The 23,773-nt window shown below is 55.6% G+C and overlaps 2 protein-coding genes across 3 annotated transcripts; one reads left to right on the top strand and one right to left on the bottom strand.

Moving 5' to 3' along the window:
- Positions 1-772: 772 nt before the first annotated feature.
- Positions 773-5,475, bottom strand: LOC129462911 (uncharacterized). The gene is made up of 5 exons (XM_063617035.1): positions 5,165-5,475; positions 4,516-5,051; positions 4,234-4,402; positions 2,764-2,913; positions 773-2,675 (listed from the first exon to the last, which is right to left on the bottom strand). Exons 1-4 carry the CDS (start codon positions 5,473-5,475, stop codon positions 2,775-2,777), a joined length of 1,155 nt encoding a protein of 384 aa, XP_063473105.1. The 3' UTR covers positions 773-2,675; positions 2,764-2,774.
- On the top strand, positions 5,244-23,082 carry P4HB (prolyl 4-hydroxylase subunit beta). Of its 2 annotated transcripts, XM_055241035.2 has the most exons (11): positions 5,244-5,618; positions 6,540-6,746; positions 9,412-9,545; positions 9,722-9,859; positions 18,559-18,663; positions 18,842-18,967; positions 19,680-19,880; positions 20,317-20,437; positions 20,566-20,747; positions 21,082-21,168; positions 22,138-23,082. In XM_055241035.2, exons 1-11 carry the CDS (start codon positions 5,474-5,476, stop codon positions 22,216-22,218), a joined length of 1,527 nt encoding a protein of 508 aa, XP_055097010.1. In that variant the 5' UTR covers positions 5,244-5,473; the 3' UTR covers positions 22,219-23,082. The 2 variants fall into 2 exon arrangements, with proteins under 2 accessions (XP_055097010.1, XP_063473453.1); XM_063617383.1 differs by having other exon boundaries at positions 5,277-5,618; positions 20,566-23,082.
- Positions 23,083-23,773: the final 691 nt, after the last annotated feature.

Here is a 23,773-nt window from a genome sequence, read left to right as displayed (position 1 = left end):
CACCTGGGACCTGTTTGTACTGCCTGGCGCTCCAGACAGGCCTCCCCGCCTCCAGCAGCCTGCGTCTGCAGTCTCCTCTCCCAACCTCCGCAGGTCCGTGGCTCCCAGCAGTCCCCTAGCATCCACCTCCTCAGCCACCCCCAGGTGGACACTTCTTCCATTCAGGAGGGTGACAAGTCACAGTGCCAGCCAGTGCTAGGTCAGGGTCTAGGATATGACCAATTAACCATGGGTTACTGTGGTTTCTGAGAACCTTCTCTGTGCCCAGCACTGCCCTGCACCATAATGAGCGCCTGCCACACTCCGCAGGGCCCACGCTCACCACCGCGCTGCTGCTGGATTTCTCGCCTCCACTCCGGGCACGGCGGGCTGCTGCTCAGTGGGAACGCAGGAGGGACCTCGGAGCACTGCCCAGGTACCCATGAGCCTGCTGTTACCCCCACCACACCTCTGACTGGACTGCAGGTTGAAAAGGAGCTGTTTTGCTCTGAGAACTCTACTTTTAAGAGTAGTGTCTGGCCAGAAGCAGATCACTTGAGCTCAGCAGTTCAAAACCAGCCTGGGCAACACAGGGAGACCCCATCTCTAAAAAAATAAAAATTAGGAGGGCATGGTGGTGCACAACTGTAGTCCCAGCTACTCAGGAGGCTGAGGCAGGAGGATCACCTGAGGCCAGAAGGCAGAGGCTGCAGTGGGCCATGACTGCACCACTCGCTCCAGCCTGGGTGACAGAGTGAGACCCTGTCTCAAAAGAGTAATATTATACACACACTACATTTTAAAAGCTGCATCAATCAAAACATTTAATCACTAACCAGTTGGCTGGGCATGATGGCTTACGCCTGTAATCCCAGCACTTTGGGAGGCTGAGGCAGGAGGATCACAAGGTGAGAAGTTCGAGACCAGCCTGACAAACATGGTGAAACCCTGTCTCTACTAAAAATACAAGAATTAGCCAGGGTTGGTGGTACGCACCTATAATCCCAGCTACTCAGGAGGCCGAGTCAGGAGACTCGCTTGAACCTGAGAGGCGGAGGTTGCAATGAGCCAAGATCATGCCACTGCACTCCAGCCTAGGCAACAGAGCAAGACTCTGTCTCAAAAAAAACAAAAAACAAACAAAAAAACCCAACTAACCAACATTTAATGGGTCCCTTCTCCAAGCCTGAGACTCCCTAAAGGATGTCTGGAGCACCTGTGATGATCCAAAGAAATACCAGCCACGGGGGCTCTGACCCTCAAGGGCACACTCCTCGAAGGGCCTGGGCATGAGGTGAACACGGCCCATCTTCTTACCCTAGGGTTAGAAGGCACAGGAGCAGGCCTCAGGAAAAGGACATCAGCCCTCTGTAGGTGCCCAGCAGAACCAGCCTGCATTCTTGGGGGCAGGACCTATGCCCTGCACATTTCCATCCACTCAGCAACCCCCATAGAGGAGGGCGTCTGAGGCCATCGCAGACCAGACTTCCTCCTCCAGCCTTACCAGAGCCCACGTTTGCTCAAGCACCTGTCAGGTTGGTGTAGGAAGCCAGTCCGAGGGCAGAGGCACCTTGAGAGGACACTATGGGCAGCCACAGCATCTGTCTAAGACACTGATTCGGCTGGGCATGCTGGCTCACACCTGTAATTCCAGTGCTTTGGGAAGCTGAAGAGGGGAGGATCCTTTGAGGTCAGGAGTTCGAGACCAGCCTGAGCAACATAGCAAGATCCTGTCTTTAAAGAAAAAAAAATGCTGCCATCTATCTAGGTTAGTCCTGGTTGGGCACCTGGTTTTCATAGGAGAATGTCAGGTCGGCCACAGCCACCTGGGCTGCTGTTCTGTAGCCCTGCCCTCTGCTACCCTGGCTAGGCCTTCACCTGCACTGAGGTGTGTTCCACTGGCCCAGAGCCAGCCTGAGACTTATCCACGGCCACTGGGATCCTTGCCTGGTCTGTGTGCCTTGAGTATTCTCCACTTGGTCCCAGTTTTCATTGTCTGTGAACACTTTTCCTTTTTACTGTATGCTCTGGCCTAAGCTGCCACCAAACCATCACAAGCTAATCAACATTATGGTATGTCAAATCTCTTCACTCTTTCCCCAACGGTGGACAAAACACAAGCTCCAATATTTAGGCATCTGAACTCTGACCTCGTATCTAGATGTGGTACAAATGTGGGGTGGGGTTTTTTGTAAGATACAGGGTCTCTGTCACCCAGACAGAAGTACAGTGGTATGATCATGGCTCACTGCAGCCCCGACCTCCTGGGCCCAAGCTATTCTCCTGCCTCACCCTCCAAAGTAGCTGAGATTATAGGCATGCAACACCATGCCCAGCTTGTCTCAGGCCCCAAATTGTGGTCTGTACAACAGTTCATGGCAACCACAAAAACGTTGGAAGACAGTGCAGTGACCTGAAGCAATTTCCATCGTCCAGAGAGCAGAAGGGACAATGCCTGCAACCAAAATGATTTATGAAGAGATGGTGTTTCCTGAGTGGGCTCCAGGCCAGTGCTCAGGGAGGCACATAATCATATTCCTTCTAGGCCGGAAAAGTCACCCGGAGGAAGCAGACAGTTCTCCCAGCAGGTACAACTTATGCTGCTGACTGACCTTTGCTCCGCTGGCACTGGGGGGAGGGGCACAGGGGACCCAGTCTTGACCACAAAGAACTCGTATTCTAGTGGAGGGAGTTCCCTGTGGGAAGGAGAAGCATGTTCTCAGGAACAACTGATCAACAAACAGAAACTCTCAAAGTACAAAAGCAACTTGCTCTACGTTTTACCATTTCAAAAGTCAGGATGCTATTGCAGTCAACGTGTATACATTTAACGTGGGAGTACCTCCGTTTTGCCTGACAAGTTTCAACTTTAAAATCAGTGGTGGTGCCGATTCCCAGCGGAGGAAAGTGAGGAGGAACGGAGAGGGCAGGCACCTGGGGAAAAGAAGAGCAGCACATGCCAGGCAGTGAGGGAGAGGGAGGGCTGCCAGTGTCCAACAGTAACAAAATGCAGACCATCTATGTAATTTTAAAGTTTCTAAAAGCCACGTTAAAAGATAAAAGAGAGGCCGGGCGCGGTGGCTCACGCCTGTAATCCCAGCACTTTGGGAGGCCGAGGTGGGAGGATCACGAGGTCAGGAGACCGAGACCATCCTGGCTAACACAGTGAAACCCTGTCTCTATTAAAAATACAAAAAATTAGCCGGGCGAGGTGGCAGGCGCCTGTAGTCCCAGCTACGCGGGAGGCTGAGACAGGAGAATGGCGTGAACCCCAGGGGGCGGAGGCTGCAGTGAGCCGAGATCGCGCCACTGCACCCCAGCCTGGGTGAAAGAGCGAGACTCCTTCTCAAAAAAAAAAAAAAAGATAAAAGAGGAGGCCTGGTGCGGTGGCTCACGCCTGTAATGTCAACACTTTAGAAGGCCAAGGCAGGTGGATCACCTGACATCAGGAGTTCGAGACCAGCCTGGCCAACATGGTAAAACCCTGTCTCTACTAAAAATACAAAAATTAGGGTGTCGATCTGTCGCCCAGGCTGGAGTGCAGTGGTGGGATCATGGCTCACCGCAGCCTCAGCCTCCTGGGCTCAAGTGATTCTCCCACCTCCACCTCCCAAGTAGCTGGGACCACAGGTGCACACCACCGCGCCTGGCTAATTTTTTTAATTTATTTTTTGTAGAGACGGGGGTCTCACTATGCTGCTCAGGCTGGTCTCGAACTCCTGGGCTGAAGGGATCCTCCTGCCTCGGGCTCCAAAAGTGGTGGGATTACAGGAGTGAGCCACACAGCACCTGGCCTCAATATTATTATGTAATCCAACGTATGCATACAGAGTATTTCAACATGTAGTAGTCAATGTAAAGCTATTAACGAAATACCGTACCTTCTGTCCCCCAGCCCCTACACGCAGTCTTTTTTTTTTTTTTTTTTTTGTGACAGAGTCTCGCTCTGTTGCCCAAGCTGGAGTGCAATGGCACGATCTCGGCTCACTGCAACCTCTGCCTCCTGGGTTCAAGCGATTCTCTTGCCTCAGCCTCCCGAGTAGCTGGGATTACAGGCACGCGCCACCAGGCCTGGCTAATTTTTGTATTTTTAGTAGAGACTGGGTTTCACCATGTTGATCAGGCTGGTCTCCAACTCCTGACCTCGTGATCCGCCCGCCTCGGCCTTCCAAAGTGCTGGGATTACAGGCGTGAGCCACCGCACCCGGCCCCGCACACTCAGTCTTAGAAGTTTAATGTGCATTGCGCACTCACAGCCCGTCTCGGGTGGACTGGCCACATTTCAAGTGCTCAGGAGCCTCAGTGGCGGGTCGAGTCGGGAGGTAAACCCAGCTGCTGCCTTCGGAGTGAAGCAGCGCCCAGCGCCCAGGGTATTTCCACAGCTGTGTAACGGCTGCGAGGTCTCCTAAGCCGACCATAGCATCTGAGAAGCACCAGAGTAGGGGCAGCGTCACAGAATGTGGCAACCCGTGGGAAAGGAGGGAAGAGATCGCACAGGGAAAAGGGCCGCTCCCTGAAGGCCTTAGCCGGGAGTACCTTTCCTGCGGCCGCTCCACGCATGGGCAGCGTCTTCCTGGGGCTTGGGAGCCGGCAGGTCCCAGGCGCCCAGTTCCTGCCCCTCCCGCCCGTCTCTCCAGCCCCATTCTCCTAACCCCCGCCCTGTGCTCTCATCCCCTCCGAGGGTTCCTCGCCCTGTGCGCACGATTCCCGTGCCCAGGCCCTGCCGCCATGCCTCGGTGGGTGTCTCGCGTGACCTCGCGGAGCGCGTCGGACCGGGCCGGCTATCACACACCGAGCCCACCGCCGCCCCTAGATGGCCGACCCCACCTTCCAGGGCCGCCGCCGCACGCTTGACACGCGCGCCGGAAATTGCGTCACCCCAGCTTCCGGCCCGGGTCCGGGGGGGCGTGCCAGTTGGGTACGCGGTCCAGTCAGAATGCAACACGAGGGGTTTCGGAGGCGCAGCCGCAGCTCCGCCCCTAGACCGGGAACTCCGCCCCACTGCCACGTTCGACGAAGGAACGCGCAGAGTGCGCGCATCCCTTGGCCAATCAGGAGGCGCAGAGCCCGGGCTACCGAAAGTGGCAGCCATTTCAGACCCGTGGAAGGTGTAGGCGAAAGCCACCAATTAGAAGCCAAGGCAGAAAAAGTTCTCGTCGGGAGCCAATGAGAGGCTAAGAAAGACAGCGAGCGCGAGGTCCTCGGCCAATCCCGGGCGAAGGCCAGGGAACCCTCAGAAGCGTTTCCGAATCCGGGGCCAGGCCTAGTGTGAGTGTCCAATCCGAGAGCGGCAAAGACGAGCCTCGAAGTCCGCCGGCCAATCGAAGGTAGGCCCCAGGGGCGCGTGCGCGCCGCGGCCAGCGCGCGCGGGCGGGGGGCAGGCGCGCCCGGGACCCAGGATTTATAAAGGCGAGGCCGGGACCAGCGCGCGTTCTCGTTGCCCCCGCTGTCCCGGCGGCGCCAACCGAAGCGCCCCGCCTGCTCCGCGTCCGGCATGCTGCGCCGTGCTCTGCTGTGCCTGGCCGTGGCCGCCCTGGTGTGCGCCGACGCCCCCGAGGAGGAGGACCACGTCCTGGTGCTGCGGAAAAGCAACTTCGCGGAGGCGCTGGCGGCCCACAAGTACCTGCTGGTGGAGTTCTGTGAGCGCCGGGCCTGGCGGGCGGGCGGGGCTCTGGGCCGCTGGGCCAGGCTCTTGGGATGCAGGCACGGCCCGGCAGCCCCCGGAGCCGGGACCCCCGGCGCGCCCGGGACTGAAGGGCTCCCTTCCTGCCCGCCTTGGGGGCCATGTCCGGGGCAACTTGGGGGTGAGAGTCGGGCTGGGAGCCGGGGGGCCGTCCCGGTGCCCGCCCTGCGCACGGCAGGATCTTCCTGTTAGTGCAAGAAGAACAGGATCGACCTGTGTGAGCAAACAGAGCAAGCCAGTGTCCAGCCTTGCCGAGTCCTCCCCGGGGGCCGACCCGGAAGGCGCCCCGCTCCTGCCCATCCCACCTTCAGCTTGCCACAGCAGTCCTTCCGATGGTGTCTCAGACGAGAATCCCAAGGCTTCCTCATGTCCATAAGGATTTGAGCTCTGTCCCTGGGGTGGGAATCTTGTGCCCGACACAGTTGCTAACTCTTGACAGATCGTCTTATTCCCTCACCCTAAGCAACTCAGGGCCTGTGTGCACGGATGTGCATCTCATACTCAACAGCTAGTGCTGGTACAGGCCGCCACGTTCATTTCTTCACTTTTGTCTGTAATCTTGAAGGGAAATTCTAGGGAGACCCTTGCCTTAGTTGCCTGCAGGTAATAAGAAGTCAGCAGCCATTGAAAGGTTTGTCTTGCTGTGCTGATGGTGACCTAGCAGAGTGGGGGCTGGTGTTGGTTGGTGGTAGATTGTCGTTCACGGCCTCTGTCCTGATACTGCCCAAGAACACCAGGCTATCAGCTCAGCCTTGTGCGTTAGGAGGGGTTATCTTGGTGAGTAGATAAGGTTTTTATGAAGGGAAATGCCAGAGGAAAAAGGGAAGCACTGCCGAGGCATCAAGGCTGCTTTCTAGCATCTCATTTACGCTTCCAGATGCCCCTTGGTGTGGCCACTGCAAGGCCCTGGCCCCTGAGTATGCCAAAGCCGCTGGGAAGCTGAAGGCAGAAGGTTCCGAGATCAGGTTGGCCAAGGTGGACGCCACGGAGGAGTCTGACCTGGCCCAGCAGTACGGCGTGCGCGGCTATCCCACCATCAAGTTCTTCAAGAATGGAGATACGGCTTCCCCAAAGGAATATACAGGTGTGGCTGTGGCACTGCCCTTGAACTGTCTTTAGAGAGGGACTGGCCTGCCGACTTGGAAGGGCATGGGCAGCTGTCTGAGCGGTGGGGAGGCCGGGTTCCAGAGGCTTGGAGGGATCCCGTTCCTCAGGCCGGGTTCTCTGTCCACTTGTGCCCTGAGGGTCCTGTGAGGAAAGTTTTCATCCTGGAAGAACCTTCGAATGGAGAACCTGTCTTGTCTGGTGCCATCCTGGGGGTGGCTGGCTGAGGTCTGTTTGGAGACTGACCATCAAGGAGAGGGAGACTGGTGCCTTTCTGGCCACATGGGCTGTTTGTGCTGCCCCTGTTCCTAGGAGCAGCAGCATAGCTATAGCTCTCGGGGTGACACCTGCTAGCTATTGTTTGTAGCGTGCCAGCTGCCACGTCACGTGCTTGCGTGATTTCTCCTTGCATCTTCTCTGTGAGGCAGGCTTTTCCCAGACAAAGGGCTGAGGCTTGGAGCAGCTGAGTAACAGCATCGCGCCTGTCGGTAGCAGACCTCGAATCCAAGCCCACCCCACTCCGTCTGTAGCACAGGCCCTCAGCTGCTCGTCTGCCTCTGAAGCTGCCTTAGTGGAGGCCGAGCCCCTGTGTAGCCAAATCAGTGACTGTGGCAAAAGAAAACTCGTTTATAAAACCAATTCTGTGGCATGTCAGATGCAAATGATGGGTAGCCCAAAAGCAGCTCATTCCAGTGTTAGCAGGGTTGTCCCCTTAAGCAGGTGTGCCCTGTCCTGTTCTAGTGGCAGCACCTCTGTGGTTGCCTCTCACTTGACTGTTTTGATGTTTCCTTTTTTTTTTTTTTGACAGTCTCGCTCTGTCCCAGCCTGGAGTGCGGTGATGCGATCTCTGCTCACTGCAACCTCCGCCTCCCGGGTACAAGTGATTCTCTGCCTCAGCCTCCTGAGTAGCTGGGGCTACAGGTGTGCACCACCATGCCTGGCTAATTTTTGTATTTTTAGTAGAGATGGGGTTTCACCATGTTGGGCAGGATGGTCTCCATCTCTTGACCTCGTGATCCACCCACCTTGGCCTCCCAGAGTGCTAGGATTACAGGTGTGATTGATGTTCTCATTTTTTACCATGTTCACTTTTGGAACGGGAAGTGCTCTGTCAAAAGTCAACCGTGGTTCTGTCACTAACACTCAGGTTTGCAGATGAGCACTCCTAAATCCACTTGTCACTGGTGACCGTCTTGTTAGCACTGGCAGAATCCTTCTACATCTGAGTGGGGTTTTCCCCATTCGGACCAGGGAGTCAAGTTCTAGGAGGGAAAGGGTCATCATTCCTTAGCCTCAGTCTCCCAGGAGGAGTAGGTTTCTTCCCTGTCAGTTGACTGCCTTTGGTGGCATAAAAGTGTGTCATCATCTTCCTGGTCTGGGAGGCATGTAGGGTGGGCCATTGGCGAGAACTCCTGAAATGCCTGGGATAAGTTAGGAGGCGGGAGTTAGGTGGGCTAGGTGTCAGCCTGTTCCCATAGGTAGAAAAACTGGCACTGAGTTTTGAGTTACTGTCCACCTCTCTAAGATGAGGCCTGCTGTCAGACTCCTGGGTGAGAACGTGTGTGTTTGATGGATGTACATGTCAAAGAAAATTTAGAAAACGCAGAGGACAGGCTGGGCGCAGTGGCTTATGCCTGTAATCCCAGCACTTTGGGAGGCTGAGACGGGTGGATCACCTGAGGTCAGGAGTTCGAGACCAGCCTGGCCAATATGGTGAAACCCCATCTCTACTAAAAATATAAAAATTAGCCGGGCGTGGTGGCGGGCACCTATAATCCCAGCTACACGGGAGGGTAAGGCAGGAGAATTACTTGAACCCGGGAGGTGGAGGTTGTAGTGAGCCGAGATCACACTATTGCACTCCAGCCTGAGCAACAAGAGCGAAACTCCGTCTCAAAAAAAAAAAAAAAGTTGGGTGTAGTGGCACATGTCTGTGGTCCCAGTTACTTGGGAGCCTGAGGTAGGAGGATTGCTTGAGCCCAGAAGTTCGAGGTTGCAGTGAGCCATGATCATGCCACTGCACTCTAACCTGGGTGACAGAGCAAGACCCTATCTTCCAAAAAAAAAAAAGGCTGGGATTGGTGGCTCATGCCTGTAATCCCAGCACTTTGCAAAGTCGTGGTGGGCAAACTGCTTGAGCACAGGAGTTAAAGACCAGCCTGGGTGACATGGCAAAACCCCGTCTCTACAATAAATACAAAAATGAGCTGGGTGTGGTAGCATGCACCTGTACCCCAGATACTCGTGAGGCTGAGGTTGGGAAGATCGCTTGAGCCCAGTGGGTGGAGGGTGCAGTGAGCCAAGATCCTGCCACTACCCTCCAGCTGGGTAACAGAGTGAGCCCCTGTGTCAAAAGAAAATGCAGAGAGATCAGAGAAAAAAAATGGGTTTGTGATCTTGTTATTCAGAGACAGAATCACCCTCTTCTCTCTCCACTCCCCATAAACACAACCACAGTCTCATGTACACGGGGGTTTAGGAGGCGGGCAGACGGCACCAGACCTCTTCCATGGTGGGAGAGCATCTTGCTTAGGTTGATTCAGGTGTCCTGAGCCTGGCTGGCAGAGAGCAGAGACAGGAACAGGCCCGGCAGGGCAAGCGGCACTCCCTGTTTGAGAGTGGAACCTACATTTGTTTGGGGTTAGCTGGCAGAGAGGCCGATGACATCGTGAACTGGCTGAAGAAGCGCACGGGCCCGGCTGCCACCACCCTGCCTGACGGCGCAGCTGCAGAGTCCTTGGTGGAGTCCAGTGAGGTGGCTGTCATCGGCTTCTTCAAGGTAGAGACCAGAGCGTTATTCCAGTCTTCCTTCCTTCTGTCATCCATTGAAGAGGGGTCCACGGCCTGCGGCTGGCAGTTCTGCACGTGTCCCCCCTGGCCTGGGCACTACAGGGTCTGCCCTACTGCTTGGTGCTGGGGGATCGTGACTACCTCTGCTTCTCCCTCCTCATTCAGGACATGGAGTCGGACTCTGCCAAGCAGTTCTTGCAGGCAGCAGAGGCCATCGATGACATACCATTTGGGATCACTTCCAACAGTGACGTGTTCTCGAAATACCAGCTCGACAAAGATGGGGTTGTCCTCTTTAAGAAGGTGAGTGGCCCCAGGCAGCTCTGCCCAGGTTAGTTCCGGGGTTGGTCTGCAGAGGGTGGCGTTGCTCTCCTTATCGTTAAGGGAACCTTGCTCCTGGCACCTTTGGCCCAATAGGTATGTTCTGCAGCTTTGCCAAGTTGGGGTGTAGGAGGCACTGATGCCTGTGGCCTTCACATTCAGCTGTGGGCCTTCTGGCCACTCTCCTGCCACAGCCACCTCAGAAGAGCTGCTTTTGAGTGTTAGCTTTTTTTTTTTCTTCAATTATGATAAAACATGTAACAACATTTGCCCCCCCCCCCCCACCTTTTTTTTTTTTGGAGACGGAGTCTTGCTCTGTCGCCAGGCTGAAGTGCAGTAGCACGATCTCGGCTCACTGCACCCTCTGCCTCCTGGGTTGAAGTGATTCTCCTGCCTCAGCCTCCCAAGTAGCTGGGACTACAGGCGTGCACCACCATGCCCAGCTAATTTTTGTTTTAGTAGAGGTGGGGTTTCACCATGTTGGCCAGGATGGTCTCAATCTCTTGACCTTGTGATCCACCCACCTCAGCCTCCCAAAGTGCTGGGATTACAAATGTGAGCCACCACGCCTGGCCCCATTTTTTTTTTTTTGAGATGGGGTTTCTCACTCTGTCTCCCAGGCTGGAGTGCAGTGGTGCATTCTCAGCTCACGGCAACTTCTGCTTCTCAGGCTCAAGTGATCCTCTAACCTCAGCCTCCCAAGTAGCTGGAACTACAGGCATGTGCCACCACGCCTAGCTAAGTTTTTGTATTTTTTGGTAGACATGGGATTTTGCTGTGTTGTCCAGGCTGGTCTTGAACTCCTGAGCTCCGAGTGGTCTGCCTACCTGAGCCTCCCAAAATGATGGGATTACAGGCGTGAGCCACCGCGCCCAGCCACGTCTTAACTACTTTAAAGCATTAATTACATTCAGAGCGTCATGCAGCATCCCTCCTATTTCCAGAACGTTTTCCTCACCAGAGGTCTGGAGTATTGGCTCTCTGGGCATGTTCCCACCCAACTGGCACCCATACTTCGTGTGCCCCTCGGCCCCAAGGGCATTACGACTCCTAAAGATCCACTTTGAAAACTGCCGTCCTGATCCCGCTGTCCTTCTCCTGGGGAAGGGCTCCTGGACAGTGTGGCCTCTTAGCCGCCTCTCCCCGTTACCAGGACACAGCAGGGTCCTTGTTTGCACAGCATCATGATGGGGCCTGTGGGTTTCTGTTGTCTCTTTTCTCGGTCACCAGGCAGGTGGGGCTGGGGCCGCACGCTTGTGCTCTAGGGACAGCTGAACCTGGATGTGGGTGATCGTGGGTTTGTGCCGCTTAGAGCCAGGGTAGTGTGGATAGGAGAGAAAGTCTCGGGAGAGGAGGGACCTGGGGAGTGAGGGGCAGGAGGGCGGCCGGGGGCAGTCGGACCTTCAGCTCCTGTCCTGTGTCATTTCCAGAGGGGAGAAGAAGAACCTTTTAGACAGCAGCATCATAAGGCAAACGGTCAGAGGGGCAGCCTCTAGGATTGGGGCTGAGTGGTTTTGGACATGAGGAACCCATTCACTTTCTTTTTTTTCTTTTTCTTTTTTTGAAACAGAGTCTCTCTGTGTTGCCCAGGCTGGAGTGCAGTGGCGCGATCTCTGCTCACTGCAAGCTCAGTCTCCCGGGTTCATGCCATTATCCTGCCTCAGCCTCCCAAGTAGCTGGGACTACATGGCGCCCGCCACCACACCCAGCTAATTTTTTTGTATTTTTAGTAGAGACGGGGTTTCACCGTGTTAGCCAGGATGGTCTCGATCTCCTGACTTCGTGATCCGCCTGCCTTGGCCTCCCAAAGTGCTGGGATTACAGGTGTGAGCCACCGACCCATTCACTTTCTGTAGTAAGCACTGAGCATCCAACACTCCCTGGGACCAGGTAGGAGGGAGGGTAGAGCCAGCTTCCTGGAGCGTGGTGGTGCGGGTGGGTCAGGATGGCATGCTTCCATGTTCTTGTTCTTGTCATTTAGCTGTTTTTGCAGCCACTTCCTCAAGATAATTCAAGACTGTAGATGCGGACCGGGCGCGGTGGCTCACGCTTGTAATCCCAGCACTTTGGGAGGCCGAGGCGGGCGGATCACGAGGTCAGGAGATCGAGACCATGGTGAAACCCCGTCTCTACTAAAAATACAAAAAATTAGCCGGGCGTGGTGGCGGGCGCCTGTAGTCCCAGCTACTCGGAGAGGCTGAGGCAGGAGAATGGCGTGAACCCGGGAGGCGGAGCTTGCAGTGAGCCGAGATTGCGCCACTGCACTCCAGCCTGGGCGACAGAGCGAGACTCCCGTCTCAAAAAAAAAAAAAAAAAAAAAAGACTGTAGATGCTCTTTACCAGGAGACATTCTCTTGATGTTCCCTGAAGGGAAGAGAGTTGCTAAATTAGTCAATTGCCATTGCAAGGTGCCCAGAAAATTAAACATCTGACTAGAAAAAGCCAATGAAGTGTTGGATAAAGTTGAGGGAACCAAAGGTCTTTTTAGAGCTTTTATTAAAGAGAAAGTTCCAAGTCTTGTCCTGAAACTTGGGTTCTGGGGGAGACTTTCTCCAGGGCCCACGAAACTTGCGAACCCTGTTTCGTCACACAGCCCACAGCTCCTTCAGTGCCCTGGATGTCTGCAGTGGCCGCTGTGACTCTGGACAGTTTGGTGATTGTGTGTCTGTGAAGGCTGGGAGGGTGGTTTCGTTGCTCTTGCCTGCCAAGGCTCACACGTGGCCATCCATGTGGGCTCCCCACAGGTTACCGTTCTGCCTCCGTTTTCTGGAGTCCACTAGAGCTGGGTACAGACAACCCCACTTGGGTTTGATGCCAGTTGATGGGTGGCGCTTTCTTGCCCACCGAAGGTGGCCTAGGTGTCTGTGATGGTGAACGTGGTCGTTGCAGGCAGCTCCAGGCAGAAGCCCGGCCCCCTGTCTGGTGCACGCGGTAGGGGCTGCCCTGGAAGTCAGAGCTCACCCCACAGCTGAGAGGATGAGTCCAACTTGTTCCTTTTCCACTAGGCTGTTAACCCCCATCCCTCAAAGTGAGTGAGGCCTTCCCGTGTGTGCAGTGGCCACAGTGGGCAGCCTGGCTGAGTAGGGTGCTCCTGTGTGGCCTGCTCTTCCCTTCCTTCCCTAGCAGGCACTGCAACCCAGGAAAGCCTCTGCGGGGGCTGCTGGTCACTGGCACCGTGGGTGTGAGAGCTTCTGATATTTCATTTTTTCTTCACCAGCCGGCAGCACTGGGCCTGTTACTGTTGTTGTTTGAGAAAGGGTCTCGCTCTGTTACCAGGCTGGAGTGCGGTGGCACAATCACAGTTCACTGCAGCTTCGACCTCCTGGGCTCAAGTAGTCCTCCCACCTCAGCCTCCTGAGTAGCTGGGACCACAGGTGTGCGCCACCGCACCTGGCTATTTTTTAATACTTTTGTAGAAATGGGGTTTCACCGTGTTGCCCAGGCTGGTCTCGAACTTCTGAGCTCAAGCAATCCTCCTGCCTCGGCCTGCCAAAACATTGGGGTTACAGGCGTGAGCCATATCACCCGGCCTGCATTGGGCCTTTCTATGCTGTGGGTCACTGTGGCCTGGCAGGGCTGGCCTCCTGCCGCTGTGCCCTGCTAAGTGGACCAGTTTCCCTTCCCACAGTAGACCGTGATTGAGTGTGGTGTGGCATCTCTGCTGAAACGATGGCAGCCCTGGGACAGCTGCGGCAGCGTCTCCTCCTGGCGTCTTGGCATGAGATGGTGTAGGCAGTGTCTGACACTCTGGAGGGAGCCGGAGACATTGTTTCGCAGGGGTGGGGGGATTTTCTGTTTGCCTGCAGTTGCGGCCCAGCGTTACTCCTGGGCACAGTGCGAGCCCACCAGTGCCACTGGGAGCCCGGCTGTGATCAGCAGCTCATGTTCCAAAGGATTGCCTCCAAGGGCCTCCTGACCTTGGCTTTTCTGCCTCTTCTTATCCACCTTTGCCCCTCTGGGGAAGAGGTAGCAGGCTTAGAAGCCTCTGCCCCTCGGGCTCGGGAAGGGTGGTTGGTGCTTGTGTCCTGATTTAGCATCAGCTCTTTGCCAGTGAGGCCAGGTCAGGGTGGCCCAGGCACAGCATGCACAAGAGCAGGAAGTGGCACCTGGTCTCCAAGTTACTCTGAGGACGCATACATGGAAATGGCCAGAGAGAAAGGATGCGTGATTTATTTCCCCAAGTCTCATTTAAGAAGTTTGAGGGGGCCGGGCGCAGTGGCTCACGCCTGTAATCCCAGCACTTTGGGAGGCTGAGGTTGGTGGGTCACGAGGTTAGGAGATTGAGACCATCCTGGCTAACACGGTGAAACCCCGTCTCTACTAAAAATACAAAAAATTAGCTGGGTGTGGTGGCGGGCACCTGTAGTCCCAGCTACTCAGGAGGCTGAGGCAGGAGAATGGCGTGAACTCAGGAGGCGGAGGTTGCAGTGAGCTGAGATTGCGCCACTGCACTCCAGCGTAGGCGACAGAGCAAGACTCTGTCTCAAAAAAAAAAAAAAAAAAGGGGGGGCCGGGCGCGGTAGCTCAAGCCTGTAATCCTAGCACTTTGGGAGGCCGAGGTGGGCGGATCACGAGGTCAGGAGTTCGAGACCATCCTGGCCAACATCGTGAAACCCTGTCTCTACTAAAAATACAAAAAAATTAGCAGGGCATGGTGGCAGGCGCCTGTAGTCCCAGCTACTCGGGAGGCTGAGGCAGGAGAATGGCGTAACCCGGGAGGCAGAGCTTGCAGTGAGCCGAGATGGTGCCACTGCACTCCAGCCTGGGGGACAGAGCCAGACTCTGTCTCAAAAAAAAAAAAAAAAAAAAAAAAAAAAAAAAAAGGTTTGAGGGGACCAGGCTTGGTAGCTCACACCTGTGATCCCAGCACTCGGGGAGGCTGAGGCAAGAGGATTGCTTGAGGCCAGGAGTCTGAGACCAGCCTGGGCAACATAGTAAGACCATCTCTACAAAAAATAAAAATAAAATAAATTTTTTTTGGCTGGATGCGGATTGCTCACGCCTGTAATCTCAGCACTTTGGGAGGCCAAGGCGGGCAGATCACCTGAGGTCAGGAGCTTGAGAACAGCCTGACCAACATGGAGAAACCCCATCTCTAATAAAAACACAAAATTTGCCAGGCGTGTTGGTTCATGCCTGTAATCCCAGCTACCTGCGAGGCTGAGGCAGGAGAATTACTTGAACCCGGGAGGCGGAGGTTGCAATGAGGCAAGATCGAGATTGTGCCATTGCACTCTAGCCAGGGAAACAAGAGCAAAACTCAGTCTCAAATAAAATAAAATAAATAAATAAATAAATAAAAAAAAGTAGTTCGGGCCAGGTGCAGTGGCTCACGCCTGTAATTCCAGCACTTTGGGAGGCCGAGGCAGGCCGATCACCTGAGGTCGGGAGTTCAAGACCAGCCTGACCAACATGGAGAAACCCCATCTCTACTAAAAATACAAAATTAGCCAAGCGTGGTGGCGCATCCCTGTAATCCCAGCTACTTGGGAGGCAGAGGCAGGAGAATCGCTTGAACCCGGGAGGCAGAGGTTGCAGTGAGCCGAGATCCTGCCACTGCCCTCCAGCCTGGGCAACTAGAGTGAAACTCAAAAAAAATAAAATAAAATGGTTCGGGCCGGGCTCAGTGGCTCACATCTATAATCCCAGCACTTTAGGAGGCCGAGGCAAGTGGATCACCTGGGGTCAGGAGTTCAAGACCAGCCTGGCCAACATGGTAAAACCCTGTCTCTACTAAAAATACAAAAATTAGCCAGGCGTGCTGGCGCATGCCTGTAATTCCAGCTACTCAGGAGGCTGAGGCAGGAGAATCGCTGGAACCCGGGAGGTGGAAGTTGCAGTGAGCCGAGATCACGCCATTGCACTCCAGCCTGGGTGACAATAGTAAAAGTCCCATCTCAAAAAATAATAAAATAAATTTTAAAAATAGAAAGTAGTTCAGGGGGAGGCCGGGCGCGGTGGCTCACGCTTGTAATCCCAGCACTTTGGGAGGCCGAGGCGGGCGGATCACGAGGTCAGGAGATCAAGACCACGGTGAAACCCCGTCTCTACTAAAAAATACAAAAAATTAGCCGGGCGCGGTGGCGGGCGCCTGTAGTCCCAGCTACTCGGAGGCTGAGGCAGGAGAATGGCGTGAACCCGGGAGGCGGAGCTTGCAGTGAGCCGAGATTGCGCCACTGCACTCCAGCCCGGGCGACAGAGCGAGACTCTGTCTCAAAAAAAAAAAAAAAAAAAAAAAGTAGTTCAGGGGGAATGATGGAAGGCTCACCCGAAATTCTCACTTGAAGAGCCTCAGCATAGGGGCGCCTCTCTGAGCCTGAGCCGAGGCCGCATCCTCAGCTGCAGGCTGACCCCTCGTGGTTGGGCCGCCACATCCTCTCCATCTTGTGGCCTTAGGACTCCCTGAAGCTGCCGTGCATTATTAGGGGTCCCAGAGCCTTACGGGCACGTGGATTGCACCTTTCAGGATCTGTTGCATTAGAAATTAGAACTAAGAATGTAAAAAATGGTTTTTTTTCTCTTTATTTTTATTGTTTATTTTTTGAGATGGAGTCTCGCTCTGTCGCCAGGCTTGAATGCAGTGGCACGATCTTGGCTTACTGCAACCTCCGCCTTCTGGGTTCAAGCAATTCTCCTGCCTCAGCCTCCCAAGTAGCTGGGATTACAGGCACCCACCACCACGCCCAGCTAGTTTTTGTATTTCTAGTAAAGATGAAGTTTTACCATGTTGGACTAGGCTGCTCTGAAACTCCTGGCTTCAGGTGATCCGCCCGCCTCAGCCTCCCAAAGTACTAGGATTACAGGCGTGAGCCACCATGCCTGGCCTGTTTCACTCTTATCACCCAGGCTGGAGTGCAGTGGTGCGATCTCACTGCAATGTCTACCTCCCAGACTCAAGCAATCCTCCTGCCTCAGCCTCCTGAGTAGCTGGGATTACAGGCAGGTGCCACAACACCCAACTGATTTTTATATATATATATTTTTTGAGACAGTCTGCCTCTGTTGCCCAGGCTGGAGTGCAGTGGCACGATCTTCACTCACTGCAACCTCCACCTCCCAGGTTCAAGTGATTCTCCTGCCTCAGTCTCCCGAGCAGCTGGGATTACAGGTGCGCACCACCACACCCAGCTAATTTTTTGTATTTTTGGTAGAGTCGAGGTTTCACCATGTTGGCCAGGCTGGTCTCGAACTCGTGAGCTCAAGTGATCCACCTGCCTCAGCCTCCCAAACTGCTAGGATTACAGGTGTGAGCCACTGCACCTGGCCTCTTTTTGAGACAGAGTTTCGCTCTTGTTGCCCAGACTGGAGTGCAGTGGTGCAATCTTGGCTCACTGCAACCTCTGCCTCCTGGGTTCAAGCGATTCTCCTGCCTCAGCCTCCCAAGTACCTGGGATTACAGGTGCCCGCCACCACGCCCAACTTATTTTTGTATTTTTAGTAGAGATGGGGTTTTACCATGTTGGCCAGGCTGGTCTTGAACTCCTGGCCTCAAGCCATCCACCCATCTTGGCCTCCCAAAATGCTGGGCTTACAGGCCTGAGCCACTGTGGCCAAATTTACTTTAAAAGAATAATAATCCCATTACATGTTATCATAAATCACATCTTTATGGAAACTAGTTTTTCCCAGACAAAAACAATTTAGTGCTGAGTGGTGTTTTAGATTCCTCCAGCAGGATTCTCCTCTCCTGCCCTCCTGCTCTTGCGACACCATGCACCCATCAGCCTCTGTGGCTCTGTGCCGCAGCACGTGAGAGGGAGAGTGAAAAGGCAGAGGCCAGAGAAGTGTGAGTGTGAAAATAGCTTTGACTAGCCGGGCGCGGTGGCTCACGCCTGTAATCCCAGCACTTTCGGAGGCCGAGGCGGGCGGATCACAAGGTCAGGAAATCGAGACCATCCTGGCTAACATGGTGAAACCCCGTCTCTACTAAAAATGCCAAAAATTAGCCAGTAGTGGCGGGCGCCTATAGTCCCAGCTACTTGGGAGGCTGAGGCAGGAGAATGGCTTGAATCCGGGAGGCGGAGCTTGCAGTGAGTGGAGATCACGCCACTGCACTCCAGCCTGGGCGACAGAGCAAGACTCCGTCACCAAAAGAAAGAAAGAAAAAAAGAGATTGAGACCTTCGTGGCCAACATGGTAAAAAAAAAAACCAAAACCCATCTCGACTAAAAATACAAAAAAAAAAAAATTAGCCAGGTGTGCTGGCGGGCGCCTGTAGTCCTAGCTACTCGGGAGGCTATGGCAGGAGAATCACTTGAACCCGGGAGGCAGAAGTTGCAGGGAGCCGAGATCGTGCCACTGCACTCCAGTCTGGGCAACAGAGCAATACTGTCTCAAAAATAAATTAAGAAAATAGCTTTGACCACATGGGTGCCCTGAAAAGGTTGGGGGCCCTGGGGATGGGCCACACTTCAAGGATTGCTGGAAGACCACATGTGCCAGGCTTGAGTTGTGGATGTGAAACCAGCCGTTGAATTCACTGGCAGCCATAAGGCCGTGGCCGGAGCAGTCTGGCTGTCAAGGAACAGTCATGTCCTGTACCCATTGCTGGACCTGGGGCTCAAAACCCCACGGGAGGGCAGGGCTGCTGGCTGCTGTGACTTCCCATGTCCAGGGAGACATGGGCCCAGGGGCTGTGCTCCCAGCAGCAACGCTCAGTCAGGGCCCCCTTCTGTCCACAGTTTGATGAAGGCCGGAACAACTTTGAAGGGGAGGTCACCAAGGAGAACCTGCTGGACTTTATCAAACACAACCAGCTGCCCCTTGTCATCGAGTTCACCGAGCAGGTGTGGCTCCCCTGCTGCCCTGCAGCCCCCAGGCTGGGGATAGGGAGGAGTGGGTTGGGGGTGGCATGAGGCTCCCGGTCACCACTGCTGTCCAGCGTCTGACATTGGAGGCCGTTGGGAGAACATTCTGTATTAATAGTGTGTGACTCAGACCCAGTAACTTAAGTTTATAACACAGACAGCCCCGAAGATTTTTGGAGGTGAAATCAAGACTCACATCCTGCTGTTCTTGCCGAAGAGTGTGTCTGACTATGACGGCAAACTGAGCAACTTCAAAACAGCAGCCGAGAGCTTCAAGGGCAAGGTGAGCTGCTCCTCTGGGTGGCTCGTGGGGTGGTGCCAGGGAACAGTACAACTCTTCCCGAGGTGACAGAAGTGTGGGTCCTTCTTGAGGCTGCCTCCTGGACCGGACCGGGCATCTGATTCAGGACAGCCTGGATGTAGGCGAGGGGCCAGCCAGGCCAGACCTCTGCTCCCAGTCACCTGCTGGTCTGGTTGGGCAACCCCAGAGTCCAGGTTGGAGGAAAAAGGCACCAGGAGCACGGTCTGCTTCCAATCGAAGTCAGGGCTGGAGGCAGAGGCCAGCCATCTCCCACACCTTCCGATCGAAGTCAGGGCTGGAGGCAGAGGCCAGCCATCTCCCGCACCTTCTGAAGGAAGTCAGGGCAGAAGGCAGAGGCCAGCCGTCTCCCGCACCTTCCGATCGAAGTCAGGGCTGGAGACAGAGGCCAGCCGTCTCCTGCACCTTCCGATCGAAGTCAGGGCTGGAGGCAGAGGCCAGCCGTCTCCTGCACCTTCCGAAGGAAGTCAGGGCTGGAGGTAGAGGCCAGCCGTCTCCCGCACCTTCCGATCGAAGTCAGGGCTGGAGGCAGAGGCCAGCCATCTCCCGCACCTTCTGAAGGAAGTCAGGGCTGGAGGCAGAGGCCAGCCGTCTCCCGCACCTTCCGAAGGAAGTCAGGGCTGGAGGCAGAGGCCAGCCATCTCCCGCACCTGTGCAACCTCCTTTTCTCCCCCAGATCCTGTTCATCTTCATCGACAGCGACCACACCGACAACCAGCGCATTCTCGAGTTCTTTGGCCTGAAGAAGGAAGAGTGCCCGGCCGTGCGCCTCATCACCCTGGAGGAGGAGATGACCAAGTACAAGCCCGAATCGGATGAGCTGACAGCAGAGAGGATCACAGAGTTCTGTCACCGCTTCTTGGAGGGCAAAATCAAGGTGTGGGCGCATCCCGGGCCAGGGCTGCCTCCCAGGTAGAGCCGCCACCTTGGGGTCTCTGGGCTCTCAGTGTCCTGGGCTTTGTCCTCAAAGTAAGATCTTCAGAGTAAGAGGACGGAGCCCAAGATGGTGTGAAGACCACCATTCTTGTCACACCCTTGGGGACCTGTAGGAGCCCTCTTGTTGACACGGCTGGCCCAGATGCTCCTCAGGGAAACCTCCTGGCCGGCGAGGGTGCGGCCTGTGTGGGCTCATTGGGCCCAGCCCACTGGCCCAGCCTTCTCTTTCTGGATTCTTGGCACTGTCGGCGTCTGCGGCTGCCATCCTGGTGTGCCCAGGGCAGCCGCGCACCTCAGCCCCAGGCAAGGTGAGGGTTGGGGAGCTCTGTGGTCCCCCAGGCGTCGCCGCCCCTCACCGTGCCCTGCCTGCCCTCCAGCCCCACCTGATGAGCCAGGAGCTGCCAGAGGACTGGGACAAGCAGCCTGTCAAGGTGCTTGTTGGGAAGAACTTTGAAGACGTGGCTTTTGATGAGAAAAAGAACGTCTTCGTGGAGTTCTGTAAGTGTTGCCCTTTCAGCTCCCCAGGTCCGTGCCGCTAGGGCACGCGCGAGGTGGGCAGACTCCCGGGGAAGCGTCTGCCAGTGGCTTTGTGTCCAGGACACACCCTAGAACTGCTTTCTTTTCAGATGCCCCGTGGTGTGGTCACTGCAAACAGTTGGCTCCCATTTGGGATAAACTGGGAGAGACGTACAAGGACCATGAGAACATCATCATCGCCAAGATGGACTCGACTGCCAACGAGGTGGAGGCTGTCAAAGTGCACAGCTTCCCCACACTCAAGTTCTTTCCTGCCAGTGCCGACAGGACGGTGCGCCTTCCCTCCAGACGGGGCTGGGGCGGGCTCTGGGAAGAGCAGTGGTCCCCACGCCAGCCTGGGTGCCTGTCTGGAAGGAGCCTGGGGCTAGTTGGGTGGAAGAAGAGCTGTGGGAGCTCCTTCAGAAGCACCCACCTTTTTATGTTTTTCGAGAGAGATGGGATCTCACTATATTGCCTAGGCTGTTTTTGAACTCCCAAAGTGCTGGATTTCAGGTGTGAGCCACCGGACCGGACCTGCTCTGCCTTTCTCTAGAGAGGAGGAGCCAATGCCGGGAGATTGGCTGTGGGCCGAGACCAGCCCCTGCACTCATCCCTGTCTTCCACAGGTCATCGATTACAACGGGGAACGCACGCTGGATGGTTTTAAGAAGTTCCTGGAGAGCGGTGGCCAGGATGGGGCAGGGGATGATGACGTGAGTGGGGTCGCAGCCCTGGGCTGGTCTCTGGGATTCAGCCCCTTGACCCCATTGGACATGCCCACTTGGGCTTGGCTTGTGATGGGAATGGTGCTGTTGGAGGCACGTCTGCGTCCAGGGCTCTGGGGCCCCACATCTTTGCCCAGCACGGCAAGGGATGTGCTCCCAGTGCTCTGCTGAAACAGCTCTCCCTGGCCAGCACTTCTTTAGGGGGCGAGGTTGAAGGCATCTTTAAAAACCAGATTTTGCTTAGAAAATCTTTTCAGACACATGGCACTGGTTCCTCACATGCCGCTAACTTGGACTCAAATCTCCATCCCCAGCCCACTGGCGGGGCCCGGGCACAAGGGAGCAGACATGGGTCTGCCCTTGGGAGCTTAGTCCTGCCCATCAATGCGTGGCCAGCAGCAGTGGTGACTGCCGGGGAAGCAGGAAGGCTGGTGTTGGGAGCATGCGGCAGGGGCGGGGTGCTTGACCATGGTGAGGGAGATGAGGGCAGGGTCAGCCCAGGCTGGCAGGGCCTGCTGGGAGTGCTGGTGCACAGTGGGAGGTGGAAACACTCTGCCCAGGCTGGGGATGCGGGGCCAGCCCCTGGTGCTGCCTATGGCCTGTCACTGGGCTGTTGTCCCTGCTGAGATGTGGACCCTTTGTAGACTCCATGGTGCCAAGCTGGGAGGCACACATACGCCTGCCATGCCCAGTGGAAGGGTCCAAGGCTGAGCTGGGGTTCCCAGGGTTCCTGATTCATCCTGCTATAGGCAGAAATCCCCCCGGCGTCACTCTTCCTGGGAAGACCCCTGTGTATCTCGTAAAGATCAGGGTTGGCTGCTCCAGTGGCCGGTGGCCATGTCCACCGTGGCCAGCTAGTTCCCGGTGTGAGCAGCGTGGGGTGCTGGGGGCCGGCAGCCTCAGCTGTTGCAGCTAAACTGCCCCCCCCACACCCCCACCCCTTTTCCTGTATCCCAGGATCTCGAAGACCTGGAAGAAGCAGAGGAGCCAGACATGGAGGAAGATGATGATCAGAAAGCTGTGAAAGATGAACTGTAATACGGAAAGCCAGACCCGGGCGCTGCCGAGACCCCTCGGGGGCTGCACACCCAGCAGCAGCGCACGCTCCCGAAGCCTGTGGCCCTCGCTTGAAGGAGGGCATCGCCGGAAACCCAGGGAACCTTTCTGAAGTGACACCTCACCCCCACACACCGTCCATTCACCCCCGTCTCTTCCTTCTGCTTTTCGGTTTTTGGAAAGGGATCCATCTCCAGGCAGCCCACCCTGGTGGGGCTTGTTTCTTGAAACCATGATGTACTTTTTCATACATGGGTCTGTCCAGAGTGCTTGCTAGAGTGTTCGGAGTCTCGCTGCCTCCCTCCTGCGGGAGGTTTCTGCTCTTTTTGAAAATTCCATTTGTGGGATTTTTAGACGTTTTTCGACATCAGGGTATTTGTTCCACCTTGGCCAGGCCTCCTCGGAGAAGCTTGTCCCCCGTGTGGGAGGGACGGAGCCAGACTGGACACGGTCACTCAGCACCATGTGCAGTGTTGCCATGACTGATCATGGCTCTTGCATTTTTTGGGTAAATGGAGACTTCCAGATCCTGTCAGGGTGTCCCCCATGCCTGGAAGAGGGGCTGGTGGCTGCCAGCCCTGGGGCCCAGCACAGGCCTGGGCCTTCCCCTTCCCTCAAGCCAGGGCTCCTCATCCTGTCGTGGGCTCATTGTTTGTGACCACTGGCCTCTCTACAGCGCGGCCCATGGCCCGTGGCCTGTTCGAGGCAGAACCAGGACCCTTGACTCCCGTGTGGGGAGGTGGCCAAGGATGCTGGAGCTGATTCAGACGTTGACAGTTCTTCAGGCATTTCTATTTCACAATCGAATTGAACACATTGGCCAAATAAAGTTGAAATTTTACCACCTGTCCTTGCCTCAGGTTTATGATCTCACCAAGCCCGGAGAGCTGGGCTGGAATGCTGACGCCAAGGCCATCTGCCAGACCTTCGTGGGGTCACTGGTGCTGAGAGGCCTCGCCCCTGGGGCGAGGTGCAGATGGGGAAACAGGCCCCAGTCTCCCCAGCAGAGCTGTGCAGGCTTGCGGTTCATGGGGAGGATGCCTTCCCTGCTTGCAGGCTGCTTCACCTGGACTCTGATGGGGCTTCTGTGATTCTGGACCCTGGATGTGGACGTGGGTGGAGCCACCCAGCCCCATGTGATGCTCAGACTCCGGGTCATTCCCTCCCATCCCCGCCATGGAGTGACGAGAAATCAGGTGGACTCAGGCTTCAAGGATGGGTGAGAGGAATAGGGGGCCCTGTCTATCACTAACCCTTCACACGATAAAGGGCCGGGCTGGGCGCAGGGACGCGCACCTGGAATCCCAGTGCTGGAGCAACATGGGGAGACCCCATCTCTACGAAAAATTAGAAATTAGCTGGGCATGGTTTGCATCTACAGTCCCAGCTACTCAGGAGGCTGAGGCGGGATCGCTTGATCCCAGGAGGTCAAGACTGCAGTGAGGAGAGATTGCACCACTGCACTCCAGCCTGGGTGACAGAGTGAGACCCTGTCTCTCAAAATAAGAATCTCCTGGTCTTTCAGTTGTAATTTGGC

Source organism: Symphalangus syndactylus, chromosome 14, assembly GCF_028878055.3.
Source record: "Symphalangus syndactylus isolate Jambi chromosome 14, NHGRI_mSymSyn1-v2.1_pri, whole genome shotgun sequence".
NCBI lineage: Eukaryota > Metazoa > Chordata > Mammalia > Primates > Hylobatidae > Symphalangus > Symphalangus syndactylus.
This window is presented reverse-complemented; position numbering and strand designations above follow the sequence as displayed.

What these genes read in the sequence shown, in the direction of transcription:
- P4HB (XM_063617383.1), top strand. Translation starts at nt 5,474, where the DNA reads ATGCTGCGCCGTGCTCTGCTGTGCCTGGCCGTGGCCGCCCTGGTGTGC. An exon ending in CCGAGAGCTTCAAGGGCAAG is followed by an intron (nt 18,968 to 19,679) that starts GTGAGCTGCTCC and finishes TTTCTCCCCCAG; the next exon opens with ATCCTGTTCATCTTCATCGA. An exon ending in GAACGTCTTCGTGGAGTTCT is followed by an intron (nt 20,438 to 20,565) that starts GTAAGTGTTGCC and finishes CTTTCTTTTCAG; the next exon opens with ATGCCCCGTGGTGTGGTCAC.
- LOC129462911 (XM_063617035.1), bottom strand. Translation starts at nt 5,475, where the DNA reads ATGCCGGACGCGGAGCAGGCGGGGCGCTTCGGTTGGCGCCGCCGGGAC. An exon ending in CCGAGGACCTCGCGCTCGCT is followed by an intron (nt 5,052 to 5,164) that starts GTCTTTCTTAGC and finishes CACTTTCGGTAG; the next exon opens with CCCGGGCTCTGCGCCTCCTG. An exon ending in GTGGAGCGGCCGCAGGAAAG is followed by an intron (nt 4,403 to 4,515) that starts GTACTCCCGGCT and finishes GGTGCTTCTCAG; the next exon opens with ATGCTATGGTCGGCTTAGGA.